The sequence below is a fragment of the Eptesicus fuscus genome, chromosome 16, assembly GCF_027574615.1.
Source record: "Eptesicus fuscus isolate TK198812 chromosome 16, DD_ASM_mEF_20220401, whole genome shotgun sequence".
In the NCBI taxonomy this organism is placed as follows: domain Eukaryota; kingdom Metazoa; phylum Chordata; class Mammalia; order Chiroptera; family Vespertilionidae; genus Eptesicus; species Eptesicus fuscus.
Window position 1 is genome coordinate 43,060,132 of NC_072488.1, and position 18,795 is coordinate 43,078,926.

General features: G+C 37.9%; 1 protein-coding gene across 1 annotated transcript in view; it reads left to right on the forward strand.

Moving 5' to 3' along the window:
* ZNF638 (zinc finger protein 638) overlaps positions 1-17,898 on the forward strand; it is an 86,098-nt gene extending 68,200 nt beyond the window's left edge. Inside the window, exons 22-28 of the mRNA XM_008147479.3 lie at positions 3,820-5,020; positions 5,607-5,672; positions 7,372-8,323; positions 9,108-9,215; positions 15,257-15,358; positions 16,109-16,227; positions 17,536-17,898. Of these exons, the coding sequence (XP_008145701.2) occupies positions 3,820-5,020; positions 5,607-5,672; positions 7,372-8,323; positions 9,108-9,215; positions 15,257-15,358; positions 16,109-16,227; positions 17,536-17,607 (2,620 nt within the window). The 3' untranslated portion in view covers positions 17,608-17,898. The remainder of the gene's footprint in view (positions 1-3,819; positions 5,021-5,606; positions 5,673-7,371; positions 8,324-9,107; positions 9,216-15,256; positions 15,359-16,108; positions 16,228-17,535) is intronic.
* The last annotated feature ends 897 nt before the right edge of the window (positions 17,899-18,795 follow it).

The following is an 18,795-nucleotide window of genomic DNA, read 5'->3' on the forward strand; positions in this document are numbered from 1 at the left end:
TTAGATTTTCTTTTCCAACATAGTTACAATGGTAAAACTTTATTCTTTTTGCATAATTTTTAAAAATTTTAGACTTAAAACCAAAAAGGTAATGTTCAGTGTGTATTTTGATACTTTTTAAAAACAACTGGGGTGGGGAAAAGGATATTTGTAAAACAGTAATATGTATGCTGCTTTATATTTTCAGAGAATGAAAGTTTGTTCTTCAGAATCTACACTAAGTAGTGACTTTGTTTTGACCACATTGTCTTTTTAGTCACTCTCTCATCCTGATGAATCCACTCATATCACCACCTTTGTCCCACCAATGAATAACCTCCCTATTACTACTTTTCATTGGGATTTACTGATTTAAACTTTTTCTTCCCTTACACAGTTAAAGTAATTTACCCTTATTTGTTGGAATTAATGTAGTAAGAGCTTTTAAGTATTAAAGAGCATTTTGAAAGTGTTTAAAATGTGGAGAGGTTATTTTATTTGATGAACTAATTTTAAGATGCCTGAAGAACAGAAAAATAGGAAGTTTTACCGATTTTTCTTCTCAGTAATTAATATTTATAAAATGAGACTTTTAAATGATAAAGATTATTATGAGTACATTAAAATATGTTGGTGACTTGAAGCAATAAATTTGATGTATGTGTCAGCACAGACTTTCAGTTGTACATCATACCAATTATATTCATATGCCTGAGAAGTAATACCAAAAGCAATGTTTGATATAAAAGCCCATAAATGGCTTAATAAAGTAAGAATGCCACATGTAGTAGTAAAGATAGACCTATAGTTTGGCCACAGTAACTCTGGCTGGTAAGTAAAGTAGGTTCTTTGAAAATTCTGTTTTATATATTTCATCTGACAAAATTTCTTTCAGGTCTGCAGGAATAGGTTTCATCTGTGTTTTGGTCATTTTTTCCCTCTCTCTTGTTTTGACTTTAAAAATCAAATATATTTCTTAATGAATTTAGAGATAATTGTCTAATCTTAAAAATCAATTAAAAAAATTCTAGCACTAATAACTTTTTAATTCCCATTTTGCACTCAATTTTTTTTCTGACTCATGTTACATTAGAGAAAAAGATGTGGATTTTAGCCCAAATACTTCACATTTGTTTATTGGAGTAAACTGATTCTGAGAAAACATGGGTGCTTTTTTGCCTGTTTTTTATAGTTGAAATATTTAAATATGTTTTCTACTAAAAGGAAATCTCACATGGATATATTAATAATTTAATAATAAGTCTACATTTTGCCTGTTCTCGTCTTCCCCCATGTAACATCATTTATCATGTGATTAAGGCTCAAAATAAGGATACAAGATAAGATTTTCATCAATTCATTTATAATGTTGGGAAGTATCCGGTGGCCCTCTGAAATAAATACTAATCTTCAGTATTGTTAAGTCTCAGTCTAAAGTTTCTTGTAAATTGTATGATATCATGTTACCATTTGTTCTCATGCCCAGCTTTTATTGTATGCCTTTTCTGGAGATTTGACACTCTGGTGTTATGGGGGGTGGGGGATGGGGGGTGGGACAGAGGGTGGGAAATTAATCTATCCTGAATGCCTTCCTGGGATCAATTTTGTGTGCCATTTCCCAGAATATGATTGTTTTCCTTTGTTCTTCTGAAAGACTGGTTGTTTGACTTCTAATGTTAATAATTACATGTATTTGATGTTTCAAAATGACTTTCTAAGCTAACTGGATGAATATTGAGGTTTTTACCCATATTAGCCAGAAAACTAGATATTGGTAAATGAATTCTTTGAAGAGAGCACCGTAATTTAAAAAAAAATAAAAATGCACAAGAACAAATAGGATTTGAGCCATTTTCCAAATAGGTCTGTGCTCTTTGTTTGAAATATGGAACTGCTGCATAGTGATTCATTTTATAGAAAAGATAATAGCTTTTTTTAAAAATTGACAAACTTTAAATATGGCAAAGGGGAAGGACTTGCTGTATTCTAGAGCCAGGAATCAAAATCTCCATTGCTAGTCTTCTAGACCAGTAGATTGGTGTTTTTGTAATAGCCTTAATTTGTAAAGGCTTTAGAGTTAATACACAGTTCTGTAATGAGGCAGGAATTTGAATTTAATCCTTATCATTGGAAATGAGTCTTGTGATTTAAAAACAAAAAGTTTATATTTTGAGAAATCATATTTATGTAACTGCTGTAACTGAATGTCACAACTTTTTCTTGTCTTTGTCATATTTGTGCATGACCACAAGTTTTATTTTGACTAGTCCTAAGAATTTGGTACACTTAAAATCAGCCATTGGTGTTTTTTAATATAAGGGATGTGAATTATTTAAAATAACATTTAAACTCTTTCAGAGTGCGAAGGGTAGCTTATAGCTTATATAAATGAATAAGATATGTATTGATTACGGTCTATGGTTACTGGCTCTTTAACTTGAATTCCTCAGCCTCTTTGCCTTTACACTTTTTATCAAGATATATTTTTCTGATCTCTTAAAAAAAGGTTTTCTCCTTTGGAAGTTTAAACTTACCAACTTTAGGGAGAGGACTAGTTTATTGGCTCCAATTATTAGAACCTTATGTGTAGCACTTACTTTTTCCAAACTTCTAAAGTATTATTAACGTGTCAGGACACAGATACTCATTATCTTGTGCTCAATAAAGGATATATGGCCACCTCTTACAAGGCATGTTATAGGGGGTGTCTCATCACCTCCTATTTTTTAAAGTAGGGGAAAATGTAGATACTCTTTACTATGAGGTATTGATGTGGCATGATCACTTTCTTTCTGGTCTCTTCCTCCAACTTGCTGCTTCTGATGTAATTAAGTGAATGTATTTGTTGTACTTCAATTTGTGTTGATAACATGCTGGACACTGTCTTCAGAAGCTTGGATGTTCCTTGTTACCCTTCAAGATTACGTCTGATCTTTGGAGCATTAATCTAGTTTATTCTGTCTCTGTCTCGATGAAAGTAGTTTAATTATAGAATCACACTTTTGATTACTTTTCATTTGGAAAGACCACGATGAAATAAGATCAACTACATATATTTCCTCCATTTATTCTGAATAATTTTACTTACATTTTTAAGTTACGTATTGGAATTGTATATTATTCTCTATAACTGGAAATATTTCTCTTAACATATTTCTTCTCATAATATAGCCAAAGGTACATATTTTATAATAAAACTTCATATTTATGTTAGGGTGATACTACTATCAGTTTCATCTCTAACTTTAAATATCCAACATAGTATTAAAACTTCCAAGGAATGTTTTAAGTATTAGTAATAAATACAGTTCTTGGGAAATTAAAAACAAATCTGTGTCATTCCCCCAAAAAAGAAAGAGGTGACTTACTATCAGTTTCTGTTTATGTTGTTCCTTTTAGGTAAGGTTTCAGATTTCAATGCGTAGATTATTAGTTTTATTGTAGAGCTATACATATATTATTTCAGTTACCACTGTTAGAAAGATGGGACCTAATAATAAGATGCAAATTTAACACAGAAGGAAAATTATTATAACTTAAATGAGTACAAGGATCCGATCAATGGTTATAATTTGCCATTTCCTTTGAACTAAAAAGAAATCTTCAATGCACTGAAGGATCTCTTTAAAATTTTTATATTGTTTACATATTTACATCAAAACATCTTAACCATTTTAATGCCGATTGGCTGGATTTCCCTATGCTTATTATTAATGCATCAGGAAGTCTTAACAATTGGCATCAACAGGATTATTTATGATGGTTGAATTCTCATCATAGTTTGATTTTTGTTTGTGTTTTTGTTTGTGTTCTTTTTTGTTTGTTTTTAAATACTTTTAGCCCTGACTTGAAAAACAATCCAGTTGATGAAAGTGAGGTGCAAACAGCAGCTGATAGTCCCTCTGTTAAACCTAGTGAGGTTGAAGAAGAAACTATTCCCAGCATTCAAACAGAAACTTCTGTACAGCAGGAAGAGTTTTGTGAGGAAGAACCTGACAAAATACTGTGTGACTCTGACTTTGCTATTGAAACCTTGGAAATTGAAACTCAAGGAGAGGAGGACAAAGTGGAAATTCCTCTTGTAGAATCCATTCCAACCAGTATTGAATTATTCACCGAAAATGTAGAGGAGTCCGTTTTAAATCAGCAGGTGTATACCAGTGACTTTGGGAAGGAAGAGGCAGAAATTAATTCTGAAACAGAATTAGCAACATCTGACAGTGCATTTATAGAAGAAAGGAACATCCAAGGAATTCTAGAAGAATCTCCATCTGAAGCAGAAGACTTCTTTTCTGGGATTACACAGGCTATGATAGAAGCTATAGCTGAAGTGGACAAACATGAAACTGTTTCAGAAATAGTACCATCTACTTCTGTTGAGACCCTGGTACCAGGAATTTCCACTGGGGATGAGAAGACAATGAGCAAAAAGGGAATTTCTGAAAAAAGTAACATGGATGAACAGGAGGAGAATGAGGAAACCAAAATGGATCTGCAAATAGGAACAGAGAAGGCTGAAAAGAATGATGCTAGGATGGTTGCAGAGAAGGTGGAAAAGATTGTGGTGCCAATGAAAGAAAAGCCTGCAGAAAACACTGGGATCAAGGCATACCCAAATAAAGGAGTGTGCCAGGCCAGTAAGCCTGATGAAACTAGTAAAACTAGTATGCTGGCTACATCAAATGCACCTAGCAGTAAATCAAGCATCAAGGCTGGTATGGTCTCTTCTCCAAAGGCAAAACCTACAGCTTCCAAATCTGAAAACCAGAAAAGTTTTCTAAAATCTGTACTCAGAGATCAAATAAATGCTGAAAAGAAACTTTCAGCCAAGGAATTGGGTCTTAAACCTGCAAGTGCCAGGTTGGCTGAAAGCAGCAGTAAAATCAAATCCACTCAGAGCGGTATTACCAGAGGAGGCAGTGGAAGGATCTCAGCCCTGCAAGACAAGGATTCTAAACTGGATTACAGGGATATTACAAAACAGTCTCAGGAAACAGAGGCTAGACCTTCCATCATGAAACGGGATGACAGCAACAATAAGGTGAGGAGGGTAGGAAGAATGGCTCAGTGTGTTTTTGAAGTGATTAGCTCTCCTGTTGTAGCTTTGGAGTAGGAGATGTAATCTTGTTTTATACTTTCATCTCCTCACTTTGCTCCCAAGCTTCCATTTCCCTTTCTGGTTCCATTGATCTAAGCTGATAGACATTTAGAATAATAAGCTCAAGTTCATAATTATTAATAGGTTTGGAAAGCATTATTTGAATAAAATGTGGTCAGAAACTTAACTTTGTGGTTTAAAAATAAAGTCTGCAGTGAGTCTCCTGAAGTGACTTACTACTCTGCTTCTGAATGGGAAACTTTGAAGCTTTATTTATCAGCTTACTGATTGCCCAACTTAGACATTGTTGGAAAAGGTCAGTAAAACTGAATTTAACTACAACTTATAGATTACGTCTATACTGTTATTAACTGGTGACTTAGTTTGGAATACCTGGTAAATACTGGCATAAATGAATGTGTTTGGATAATGTTTGTTGTTTGAATTCGCTTTCTCTTTCTAAAGAACACTAATAACCTAGTTGTAAATTCTTTTTTTTTTCCCCTATATTTTTTACTTAATATTTCAGACTTTGGTTGGGCAAAACACTAAGAATCCTAAAAGCACCACTGGTAGAAGTTCCAAATCTAAAGAGGTGAGAAATAGTTTATTAAAACAAACCCTTCTGTTCTATCCATCCAAAGGACAGGAATAAAATGTTTTCTTTTCTTTGGACCTCATTACCAATTTGTTTTTTTACTTTGAACTAGGCTAGTTTGTGGTTGTTTTTTTGGTTTGTTTGTTTGCTTGTTTAAAGTATTACAAATAGTAGTACATATGTATCCTTTTTCCCCCATTGACCTCCCCCCAGCCTTCCCTATCTCCTGGCACATGCCCTCCCCCCTCCCACCCTCACCCCACCCCAGTGGTGTCTGTGTCCATTGGTTATCCTTATTTATATGCATGCATACAAGTCCTTAGTTTGTGTTCTTGATGCAAGGCAAAAAGTTAACCCAGGGACAGAAAGAGAATTAGAGTAAGAAAATGCCTTTAATCTCATATTGACAAGAATAGGTTATAAACACAGAATAAAATGATATGTGAAAAGGAGACTGGCGCTTGACTGGAGCTTTCCCCTTATTTTGCGACATTTCCAAAAAGGTGGTCATTTTGATAAATGGATGGGCTCTATGATTTATTTTTCTGGTACTCAGTTGCACTGCCAAACATACAGCTACATTTTATGTTTGTTTGCTATTTTAGGATTCCACCATTCATAAAAATTTTTTTCTAATCATTTTATTTACTTCCTCTGGTAGGGGAAGAATTTGAGTCTATTTTATTGGGGCAAGGGAATATGTTAGTTTAAGAAACAGAGGTAAGGATATGGTTATTCCATTGGCTTAATAAGTTGATAATACAACTGCTTACAGATTCCTTCCTCCCCAAATTACTGGGTATATATTCAAATGTCATTATTATATGTACTAATAATTTATCATTGATAACATACTAAATGTTATAGGGCAGTGGTCAGCAAACCGCGGCTCGAGAGCCACATGCGGCTCTTTGGCCCCTGGAGTGTGGCTCTTCCACAAAATGCCACGTGCAGGCGCGCATGTACAGTGCAATTGAAACTTCGTGGCCCATGCGCAGAAGTCGGTTTTTGGCCTGGGCGAGTCTATTTTGAAGAAGTGGCGTTAGAACACTCAAGGGGCCAAAGAGCCGCATGTGGCTCGCGAGCCGCGGTTTGCCAACCACTGTTACAGGAAAAGCCTGCTGGGAATTTATTTTCTTTACTATTGGCATTATTTAAGTGCAGTAATTCTTGCCACCAGGTCTTAGTAATTTTCCATATAACTTTATCAATATGTAAACTTTATATTTCAGTGTTGCATATCTTAAAATATATATTACATATAAACTGGTCAATGGAACTATCTTGGTAGCTATTTACTTTCTAGCTTCATTGTGATAGTTAACATATGAAACAGTGAATTCTTTATATTATATTGTTTGATAAATGCTTTTGTAGTATTTTTGTGCATTGTTTCAAAACTTGTACATTATTTAGGAATTAATTGTAGTGTTATTGAAATTAAGTGAAGGTGGGATTCAATAATTACTAGGGTTTTACCCTTGGCATTGTTTACCTTGTGAATCACAGCTAATTCGTTTGTCAGACTTTTAAAAATAACTAATTTCAACCTTTAGGGAACTTCTCTGCACTGAAATTCTCACAAATGATACTTCATGCACATTTACTGGGACTATTTGAAATGTAGTCAGTTTATTAGTAGTTATTCACAATTCTTTGATTTTTTTTTTTTTTTTTTTTTTTACCTTTCCAACAGGAACCATTATTTCCATTTAATTTGGATGAATTTGTTACTGTGGATGAGGTTATAGAAGAAGTGAATCCTTCGCAAGCCAAACAGAATCCACTAAAGGGAAAAAGGAAAGAAGCTCTCAAAAATATCCCTTCCTCTGAACTTAATGTAAAGAAGAAGAAAGGGAAAACTTCTGCCCCTCATGTTGTCGAGGGAGAATTATCTTTTGTAACATTGGATGAGATTGGAGAAGAGGAAGATGGAGCTGCACACCTAGCACAAGCTCTAGTCACTGTAGATGAAGTTATTGATGAAGAAGAAATAAACATGGAAGAAATGGTAAAAAATTCAAATTCACTTCTTACATTAGATGAGTTAATTGATCAAGATGATTGCATATCCCACAGTGAACCTAAAGATGTTACAGTACTGTCGGTGGCTGAAGAACAAGATCTTCTCAAACAGGAACGCTTGGTAACTGTGGATGAAATTGGAGAAGTAGAGGAGCTACCTTTAAATGAATCAGCAGACTTAAATTTTGCCACTTTAAATACTAAAGGAAATGAGGGAAATACTGGAAGTGATTCCATTGGCTTCATTTCTTCCCAGATGCCTGAAGACCCTTCTACTTTGGTTACTGTAGATGAAATACAGGATGACAGTAGTGATCTGCACTTAGTGACTTTGGATGAAGTAAATGAAGAGGATGAAGACTCTGTGGCAGATTTTAATAACCTTAAAGAAGAGCTTAATTTTGTTACTGTTGATGAAGTTGGAGAAGAGGAAGATGGAGATGATTTAAAAGTTGTATTAGCACAAAGCAAAAATGACCATCCCACAGATAAAAGAGGGGATAGGAAAAAGAGAGCTGTGGACACAAGGAAGACAAAACTTGAAGCCTTGTCCCAAGTGGGTCCAATAAGTGTGAATGTTATGGAAGAAGATCTGAACACCATGATTGAAAGGCACTTAGCAGGTAGATACTTAGAAGCAGTTGTTTTTCTCTTTTATGAGGGTATTACATTTAAAAAATTTTTTTTAAATATGTTGCAGCATTTCTAATACTTTTACTCTGTATTGATAAAAGAAGCCAACAAATAGTTATAGCCAAGGAAATGTATACAGCTTTCACAGATTTCTCTTACAGAGTAGCCCTTGCCCCAAGTTATTATACCTCAAGAAAAGATACCAAAACCAAAAAGCAAACTAGAGTACCAATATTAAAATTGGAATTAAATGGTATATTTGCATTTTGGGGAAAACCAGCTTTGGTAAGTAGAAGGTTGTTTATACTAGACCCTTCTACTTTTGGATTTAGAAGAATTCAGGAAGGTACCATTTCACTGTTAAGTAATATTTTGAGGGTATAGGATAATAGGTCAGCTCACCTTCAGGACTTGAGGGAGATCAAAATAATATCCAATAAGGAAATCTTGAAAGAGTTATCCATGCTAAGAAGAAAAAATACTAGGAAGGTTCCACAGGTTTGTGGAACAAAATAGAAAAATATGTATAGCCTTCTTAGGGAACACAGGTAGGAAGGTATAGTTTGGAACAAGATAAATCAGAAAATAAAATAAAAATGTTTAGACTAATGCTGAGTGTTTTTAAATAAAATGTTCTTATATTAGAAATGAGCTTCCTTCCCAAATTTGAGTATTACCTTGTTTGCAAAAAAGGTTTAAAATTGTTACTTAGAATTAAAAGCAATTTAAATATTGTTATTGTAAATAATAATTAGACTTTTTTTTTTTTTTAAGCTAAAATGCCAACCAAGAGAGTTAGAATTGGGACAACTCCACCATTGGAAAACACAATTGAGACAGAACTAGAGCAAGATGAAGAAGAGGCCTACCAAATTAGTGAAGGTAAAGCAGGATTGATGGAAGGGGGACAAGAGAGTAACACAGCACGGGGTCTTAGATCTACCACTGAAGAAGAAAAGTAGAAAAACAGTGAAATAGCTTGTTGCGGGGAGGAGGGGCATAACCTTATAATGATTAGATCTGAATAAAGATTTTTTTACTTTTGTAATTTAGAGAGATAGTGGAATATAATGAAACTAGAGGCCCGGTGCACGAAATTCGTGCACGGAGGGGGTTGTCCCTCAGCCCAGCCTGTACCCTCTCCAATCTGGGACCCCTCGAGGGATGTCCGACTGCCCTCTCACAATCCAGGACTGCTGGCTCCCAACTGCTTGCCTGCCTGCCTTTCTGAATGCCCCTAACCACTTCTGCCTACCAGCCCGATCACCCCCTAACCACTCCCCTGCCAGCCTGTTTGCCCCCAACTTCCCTCCTCTGCCGGCCTGGTCACCCCTAACTGCCCTCTCCTGCAGGGTTGATCACCTCCAACTGCCCTCCCTTGCAGGCCTGGTCCCTCTCAACTGCCCTCCGTTGCAGGCCTGGTCCTTCTCAACTGCCCTCCCTTGCAGGCCGGGTGCCTCCCAACTGCCCTCTCCTGCTGGCCACCTTGTGGTGGCCATCTTGTGTCCACATGGGGGCAGGATCTTTGACCACCTGGGGGCAGCTATATTGTATGTTGCAGTGATGATCAATCTGCATATTACTCTTTTATTAGATAGGATAGAGGCCTGGTACAGGGGTGGGGGCCAGCTGGTTTGCCCTGAAGGGTGTCCCTGATCAGGGTGGGGTTCCCTTGGGGCGTGGGGCGGCCTGAGCGAGGGGCCTGTGGTGGTTTGCAGGCCGGCCACGCCCCCTGGCAACCCAAGTGGAGGCCCTGGTATCTGGAATTTATTTTCCTTCTACAATTGAAACTTTGTAGCCTGGAGCAGAGCCAAGCCTGGGTCTCCCTCCGCAGCTGGCAGCCATTTCTGTTGGGGTTATAATTGAAACTTTGTAGCTTAAGCAGGTGGGCCCAGCCAGGGTGTGCGGAAAGCTTTGCTTCCCCTGTTGCCGCTGGCAACCCTGGACTGCTCTCTCAAGCTCTGTTCTGCCTCCATTTCTGTTTGAATTTGTTTACCTTCTATAATTCAAACTTTGTAGCTTGAGTGGAGGCTTAGGCCTGGCAAGGGCAGGTGGAAAGCTTGGCTTCTTCTGTTACCTAGGAAACCTTGCTCTCTGTGGCTATAGCCATCTTGGTTGGGTTAATTTGCATACTTGCTCTGATTGGATGGTGGGTGTGGCCTGTGGGTGTGTTGGAGGTATGGTCAATTTGCATATTTGTCTATTATTAGGTAGGATGGGATAATAGAATAGTAGGCAATCCCATTATAATAGAACTAGAGGCCCGGTGCACAAAATTCATGCCCGGTGGCACCCTCTCCAATCTGGGACCCCTCCAGGGATGTCTGACTGCCCGTTTAGACCCGATCCCACCAGAGTCGGTCAGACATCCCTCTCACAATCCAGGACTGCTGGCTCCCAACTGCTCGCCTGCCTGCCTTCCTGATTGCCCCTAACCGTTTCTGCCTGCCAGCCTGATCACCCCTAACCACTTCCCTGCCAGCATGATTGATGTCTGACTGCTCCCCTGCCAGCCTGTTTGCCCCCAACTTCCCTCCTCTGCCAGCCTGGTCACCGCTAACTGCCTTTCCCTGCAGGCTTGATCGTCCCCAACTGCCCTCCCTTGCAGGCCTGGTCCCTCTCAATTGCCCTCCCCTGCTGGCTATCTTACGGTGGCCATCTTGTATCCACATGGGGGCATGATCTTTGACCACATGTGGGCAGCCACCTTGTGTGTTGGAATGATGGTCAGTTTGCATATTACTCTTTCATTAGATAGGATAGAGGCCTGGTGCATGGGTGGGGCCAGCTGGTTTGCCCTGAAGGGTGTCCCAGATCAGGGTGGGGGTTCCCTTGGGGTGTGGGGCGGCCTGGGCGAGGGGCCTGTGGTGATTTGCAGGCTGCCCACGCCCCCCGGCGACCCAAGCAGACGCCCTGGTATCTGGGATTTATTTATCTTCTACAATTGAAACTTTGTAGCCTCGAGTGGAGCCAAGCCTTCTGCTCGCTCCATGGCTGCCATCATTTCTGTTGAGGTTTATTTATCTTCTATAATTGAAACTTTGTATCGTTAAGCGGAGGCCTGGGCCGGCCAGGATGTGTAGAAAGCTTGGCTTCCTCCATTGCCAGAGAAACCCAAGCTTCCCTCCTGCTTTCTCTGTGGCTGCAGCCATCTTGGTTGGGTTAATTTGCATACTCGCTCCTGATTGGCTGGTAGGCGTGGCTTGTGGGTGTAGCTGGGTGGTGGTTAATTTGCATATTACTCTTTTATTAGATAGGATGTGACAAATTTATAGAAGTGATCCCTGAAAGGGGTTATTCTGACCATGTTGCAGTATCAAGTGGAAATCATTTATTAACTAGCTCTTACTTGTAGACCAGATTTGTTGCTTTGTGGATCCTGCCAAGCAACCAGCCAGTGAATTCAGATGTCTTAACATTAATAAAACTATGTTGAACAAATAGGGAACATTGTCTAAGTGTAAGAGAGTTCTCTAAGCATGAAACAAGTATTTGTCATTGTGTCCATTATGTTCGTAGCAAAATGCTAAAAAGGGTAGGGAAAAAAAAGCATACTATTCCAGATCTCAAGCAAAACATCAACTACCCAGTGACTTATACAGCCCTTGCACCATCCTCTTCACAGCACCCTTCTTGCCATCTTGCTTTTCTAAGGAAAAACTAACTGTGATCAGTCCAAGTTCATTGGATCTGATCTTAGTTGGCCCTTCAGTGTTGCTCCATAATCTATAGGCCTCCTTCCTTTCCCATTTTTCCTAACCAGTTGTAATGTAAACCTTTTTCTCCCCTCTGCATCGCCTAGTCCATTTCCCACTATATAACCTTGCTTTCATTTCTATTTACCAGAGCAAATAAACGATCTCCCCTTTCTGCCAGCTTGTATTTTACCTATATTGGCTCCTCACACTTAAAATATGCCCAAGACTTTCCCCTTTAAAAAACCATGCCCTTAACTTTAGAATCCTAGCTGCCATCTTATCTCCTTTCTTTTACAGCAAAGCATTTAGAAAGAACATCCACTGTTCTTCATTTCCTATCGAACTGGATATATTTTGGCTTCTTTTGTAACCACCTTCCTGAATTGGTATTGAGAACCTCCATTGGGTTGTTGTGAAACTTGGTTGTTTTTTTCCTTCTAAATTTAGTTTTATTTTACTTCTCTGCATCATTTGTTACTACTGATCATGCTCTCTTTCTTGAAGCTCTCTCCCAAACTGTTACTCCTCTGTCTGTCTCTTCTGTATAACCTCTCCTTGATACCAAGCCGTAGTTAGTGGCTTAGTTGAAGAATGAAGAATAGAGAAAGGATGATTTAATTACTGCTTCTGTAACAACTTATTTCCATTAATGCAGAGACAATATGTTTGGCAATATGTTTTCTAGCTTAAGACTTCATTTTTAAAACTTAAAATATTTGTTTTAATTTATTTAAATTATTATATAATTATTTATTACTAAGGGCCTTTTGCACGAAATTCATGCACTTGGCGGGGGGGGGGGGGGGTCTCCTCAGCCCAGCCTGCCCCCTCTCACATACTGGGAACCCTCAGGGAATGTCCATAGGAGAGCGGGCCTAAGCCGCAGTCTGGCCTCCCTTTGTGAGAGACAACTGGGCTGATCAGGGAAAGGCACCAGCCCCATCACCCCGCTGCTGGAGCCACTGCCAGTCACCGCAGCCACCAACGTGTTTTCATCAACACGGACTCCAGTCCCTTCACCAAGAAAAAATGACAACTTTCTTTAGGCATTTTCAAGATGTGTCTTTCATAGGATATGACATTTCTTTATTTTTTTTTTTTTTTTTTTTTTTTAATCCTCACCTCAGTATATGTTTCCATTGACTTTTAGAGAATGTGGAAAAGAAAGGGAAAGACGGAGAGAAACATCAAAGTGAGAGGAATACTTTGATTGGTTGCCTCCTGCATGAGCCCTGACCTGGGCCCCAGCCAGGGAGGAGCCTGCAACTTAGGTACATGCCCTTGATCAGAATCTAACCTGGACTCTGCAGTTGGCAAACCTAGGCATTATCCACTGAGCCAAACCGTGTAGGGCAGGTTATGACATTTCTTAGCCCTCCAGCAGTGGACCTTCGTTTTTTTCCCCAGGAGTGTGGTGGAAAAGCCCTAGATCACCTTTTTGGATTCTTATACCCAAGTTACTAAGAATATTACCAGTGGCATACAGGGAGATTAGCCAATGAGCGGTCAGAAAAGGTGTTTTCTCTGTAGTTCACACCTATCTCCTCTGATCTCCAGCTCCACCCCTGCCAAGGCCTAAAGCCTCCAGCCCTTGGCAGGGGACCCCAGCTGGCTCGATTGCCAGGCTCCACCCCCAGCCAATGCTGCAAGCCTCTGATTGAGGCTCAGGCCCTGGGCAGGGACCCCGAGCTGGTTCTGATCGCCTGCAGGGGACCCCAGCTGGCTCCTCTCTTCCCCTCTGATCTTTGGCTCCAATTGCACAGTTCCGACCATGGCCACTCTCCGAGGCTGCAGCCATCTTGGTTGATGTATTTGCATATCCGTTTCTGATTGGCTGGTGGGTGTGGCTTGTGAGTGTAGTGGAGTGATGATTTGCATATTACTCTTTTATTAGATAGGATTATGAGATAAATGTCTTTGGAGCTTCAGGAGCAAATGTGTTTGAAAAAGTTTATTCCTTTGATAAGGGAATAAACTTTTGTAGGAAGATACTGGAGGCTATTTTAACTATCAAGTCAAGAAATGGGATACAGTCTTTCTTTTATTGATTCTTTAGGATTTGGTAACCAGTAAACTGCAAGGAATAAGAGAAAAATAAAAAATGCTATCATAATTCCTAGCAGTCTCCTCAGATTTAGTAAAAGTAGCCCAGTTTCCTGGAGAGAGCACTGAACTTGAAGTCACAAGTCTTGGCTCTAGTCTCTATCACTTAACTATCCATGCAACCCTGGGCATGTCAGTTTCTTCCTCTCTTGGTTTTGCTTTCTCCATCTATGAAGAAATAGGAATAATAATGATTTGACTTGCCTCTCTACACATGAGATAAATGCTAAATGAATGATGTGTATGTGAAAGGGATTTGTCAAGTGCTATGCAACAGTGTAAAGTATTTCAGCTACTGAGGGTAGTAAATAAGATTGCTTGGAACCAGTTCTGTCTTTGTCTTCCCCCAAGACCATATTATGCAGTGTCTGCTGACATGAAGTGCTTCTTACATATTATTTATTCTGCTGGGCTTTAACATTTGTATTTTCACTTGTGATTCTGTCTAACAAGGGTCTTAGTCTGTCAGTTTTGGCTCAGTTGGGTTATTTTTGTTTTTCTGTTCTTTGTTTGTTTGTTTGTTTGATGGTCAGAGGGCCTCAGTACAGAGCATCAGAATTATTCTCTGCTCCTGTCCTTTTCCCCTTAATCCACACTCTTTCCCCCAATCCAACACTTTTCATACACGTGGTAACTCTTGACACTTGATCGAACTTCTTTCATTACCCTTTAAATTATTTCTGGAACAATTTATTTAAAAAATGAGCTGTTAGCTTTTTATATATATATATATAAAAGAACATATATAATATGTTCTTATTGATTGTTAGAGAGAGAGGAAGGGAGAAGGATAGAGAGAGACAAATATCCATCACTACCTCCTGCACACCCCCTACTGTTAATCAAGCTCATGATCTCGGCATGTTCCGGTGACTTCTTGGTTCATGGGTCAATGCTCAACCGCTGTGCTCCACTGGCCTGGCTAGTTCATTTAATAAGATTAAACAGATTTACCTATTTAGTCCTAACATCAAAGAAGCTTAGAAGAGTGGTCAGGTAGGATTAAACAAGGTGAGCCATAAATTAATCTTTGAAGGAAGGGATTATCTAATGTAAGCTTTACAAAGTCTGTAAATTTATTTTAAATAACCTTTTTTTCTTTAAAAATTTTAATGACTTTAGTTGATGAAGAATCTGACTTTAAGGATTCAGAACCAGAACGAAAACGCAAGAAGATTGAGGACTCTTCTTTAGGGACACCAGTGGCAGCTGATGTCTCTGAAGGTAAAGTAATAATGACACTTTTTTCCTAACCCATGAGAAATAAAATTTAGTGCCATAATGAAGGTTTTGTTGGTTAGATGAGTAACAATAACTCATTCAATAGATGATTATTTTAAAGTGGAAATTAGCAAGTTTTGCACATAGACATTTCTGTAAAGTTTATTACACTATTTTCACTTAGGAAGGAATTTTATTGATTGCACTCTTGAAGTCTAGGATATGTCTCTTTTTATTTCTGGCACTTTGTTTACTGCTCTGGCAATAATTGAATTAATACTTGCCCAGGCAGAAATTTCATTTAAGTAGAATATACTGAAAAGCTTAGCTAACCAACTTTGTTCATGGCTAGCTAAGATGATCTGAAGGGGCTTCTTATTTGTCAAGCAGACAGTTGCCCATCATTTGCCTCTTTCCTGTTTTATTTTAATAGGGGATTCCAAAGAGGTTTATTTCAAAGAATCTCTATGCGATTCTTTTTCCATGAATTGCTGTTCTGAAGGATTTCCCTGGCATTCCTGGAGGCTCTGGAATGTTATAGAATTTGTTAAAGAAATAACATCATTTTTTTAATTAAAAGCTTAATTGCTCTTGATCCCTAGATATATAGCAATCCTAGGTGTATGTTATGTTTGTATATAAGTATATACTGTGCTTGGTTTTTTTGTTATGTTTAGATAAATTGATTAACATAGCTATGACGTATCATAAATTTTCCTCCTTTCTCTTTCCAACTCGCTTTTTGTCCTCTAGATTTAGACTTTCTTGTACCGAAGCCTGGATTCTTCTGTCCAATTTGTTCCCTCTTCTACTCAGGTGAAAGAGCAATGATAAATCACTGCAAGAGTACACGTCATAAGCAAAATACAGAGGTAAATTTCTAACTCCCCATAAAATTTTCAGGTGATGGTATTATAGTCAAACTACTTAAGTGTCCACACAAAATGTACATTCTTTCCCTTTAGGAGAACTGAAGGTGTGCGCTAGTTGATTTCTCTTAAGTTTGGAATCCTATTCCTTCTTCATTGTTCCTTGCCAATAACTTCTAGTCTTTCTTTCCTCTGGCAGCATTTGCCTGAGTGGATTCTGCAGATCACTAGTCCCATGTGACACTTCATTCATTAAGTGTAGGAAGTTGTATTCTGATGCACTCTTGCAGAGTCATTGACACACAGCATATTAAAGTTTCCAAATTGTCTAGTTAGAAAGAACTGCTTAATTATTAGCCCATTTTCTAACCTGATTTAATCATAGCCCCTCCCTTTTTCCCAAGTTATACACATCTTCAGGGAGTGCTATAGAGAATTATCCTCAGCCATATAGCTCTAGTTTCTCCTGTTTTTATACATTTTCCATGTTGTATTTGTGGCACAGACACTCACCTAACATTTATTAAGTTCTTACATGCTGGGAACTTATTTAATCCCCTCTGATCAACTTTATGAGGTTGGTGCTATCATTCAATTTTAAAGATGAGGAAACAGTCTCAAAGAGTACCTAAACACGAGTATCTAACCCCAAGGTCATATAGCTAGTTAATGGCAGACCTATGATTTGAACTAAGCTTTGTTTTACTCTAGACTTAAACCCTGAATTGCTATGTTCTAGGGTTTTTTTTAGCTCTTTGTTTATTTTTCATACACAAAAGGCCTGTTGCTGCCTTTGCACCTTTACATTGCTGTTCCTTTGCCCTCTCCCAGTCCCACTTGTATTGCTGGTTGTTCCTCGTCTTTTAGGCTTCTACTTAAATATCAGCTTCCAGAAAAGCTTTTGCCCAAGAAAGAACGAGCTAAAGTAGAATGTTCTCTCCTCCATAAGAGTCAACCTTAATCAATTACCTTATTAATTTTTCCTTTATAGGGCTTACCACCATCCAAAATTATTATTTTTTTTTATTGTTTCTCTTCCTCCACTAGAATGTAAGATTTGTGAGATAGGCCTTACCTATTTTTTGACCACTGAGTCCTTAAACACAAAGCATGATGCCTGGTAATCATTAATATCAGATGACTGATGAGTGGAAGGAAGGAATGTTAATGAAAGGCACTGTGTTTCAAATCTTTATTTTATAGGATCAGGCTCTTTTAAATTGTAAATACAGTGAAATAGATTAGATTTGTTTGTATGCACAGCAAAACAACATGTAATAAATATTGTATATTACAAATTGATTTTAACAGAAGTTCATGGCCAAGCAAAGAAAGGAGAAGGAGCAGAATGAGGTTGAAGAAAGAAGCTCAAGCTCTAGGTGATTGGAGAAAAATTTGTTAGAAATTTGTTTAGGGTCCAGTTGATTTGTGTATTTTTGTTATCATTAATTTGTAATTTTTGTTTCAGAAGCAAATAATTCATGTTGTACAAATTTCTGATTGCCCTTGATGTAGAGAGACTGATGGGGAAAGTATGATGTGTTTGATTTTTATATCAAATCATCAGGCATGGAGAAATATCTTTTAGAAGTGTTAAAATAAATGTTCCTACTGTATATTTAAAATACCATCTTGTGTTTGTGTCTGATTTATTAAAGACTTGCTTACATCTGATTGCAGATAGGCTTCTTCTCTGTGACCATTATGGCTTGGGATGTTTGGGAATTCTTCATGTGTTAAAACCTTTCTCCAGCTATCTATGTACAGGTCAAAGATTTCTTAAAACTCCCAATTTTGCTGGCTAAAATTAGTTTGCAGCACGTTTGGCCCAGGTAGATTTGAATAAAATTCTACTTGATTTTTTTAATGTGTTGGGAAGATACTTTTTCTGTTTCTGGATATATCTACTATTTCTTTCACACCCATTTAAGGTAGCTCCTTGCAAGTAATTTAATATTAGCCTGAATCCACAAAGACAAAGCAGCCTTTACTTCTGTGCACCACGAGGATCACTTTTTAAACACTTGAATTATTACTGAATAGGTTTGTAAGAAATTATAAGGGTGTAAAAAATAATAATACAGTGCGTTGTTAAATGCTGGATACAGCCCAGTACTATAAATTTTAGAATAGGCCATGCTTAAAAATAAGCCTGCTGACTTTGAATTATTTTAGTACCTGATATTTTGGCTCCTCCAAGATTAGAGTGCACCAATAATAGAGGGTGAGTGAAGGGAACAGATACTACATTTCTAGGTTTCTTTCTCATCACAGCACAAGAGTTGCCACACAGTCTGCAAGAGTGGAGTGAAGTTGCTTACATTATAAAGGACAAGAGCTCAAATCAATTCAAAGAAACTGGAAAAAGAATAGCAAAACAAACCCAAAGCAACCAAAAGGAAGAAAATGATAAAAGCAGGAATCATTGAAATTGAAAAGGGGAAAATGAGATGGAAAAAAATTAATGAAATATAAAGCTAGTCCCTTAAATCAATAAAATAGATAAACCTCTGTCTAGCACGGTTAACAAAAAGACACAAATTGCTAATATCCAGAATAAAATGGAATATT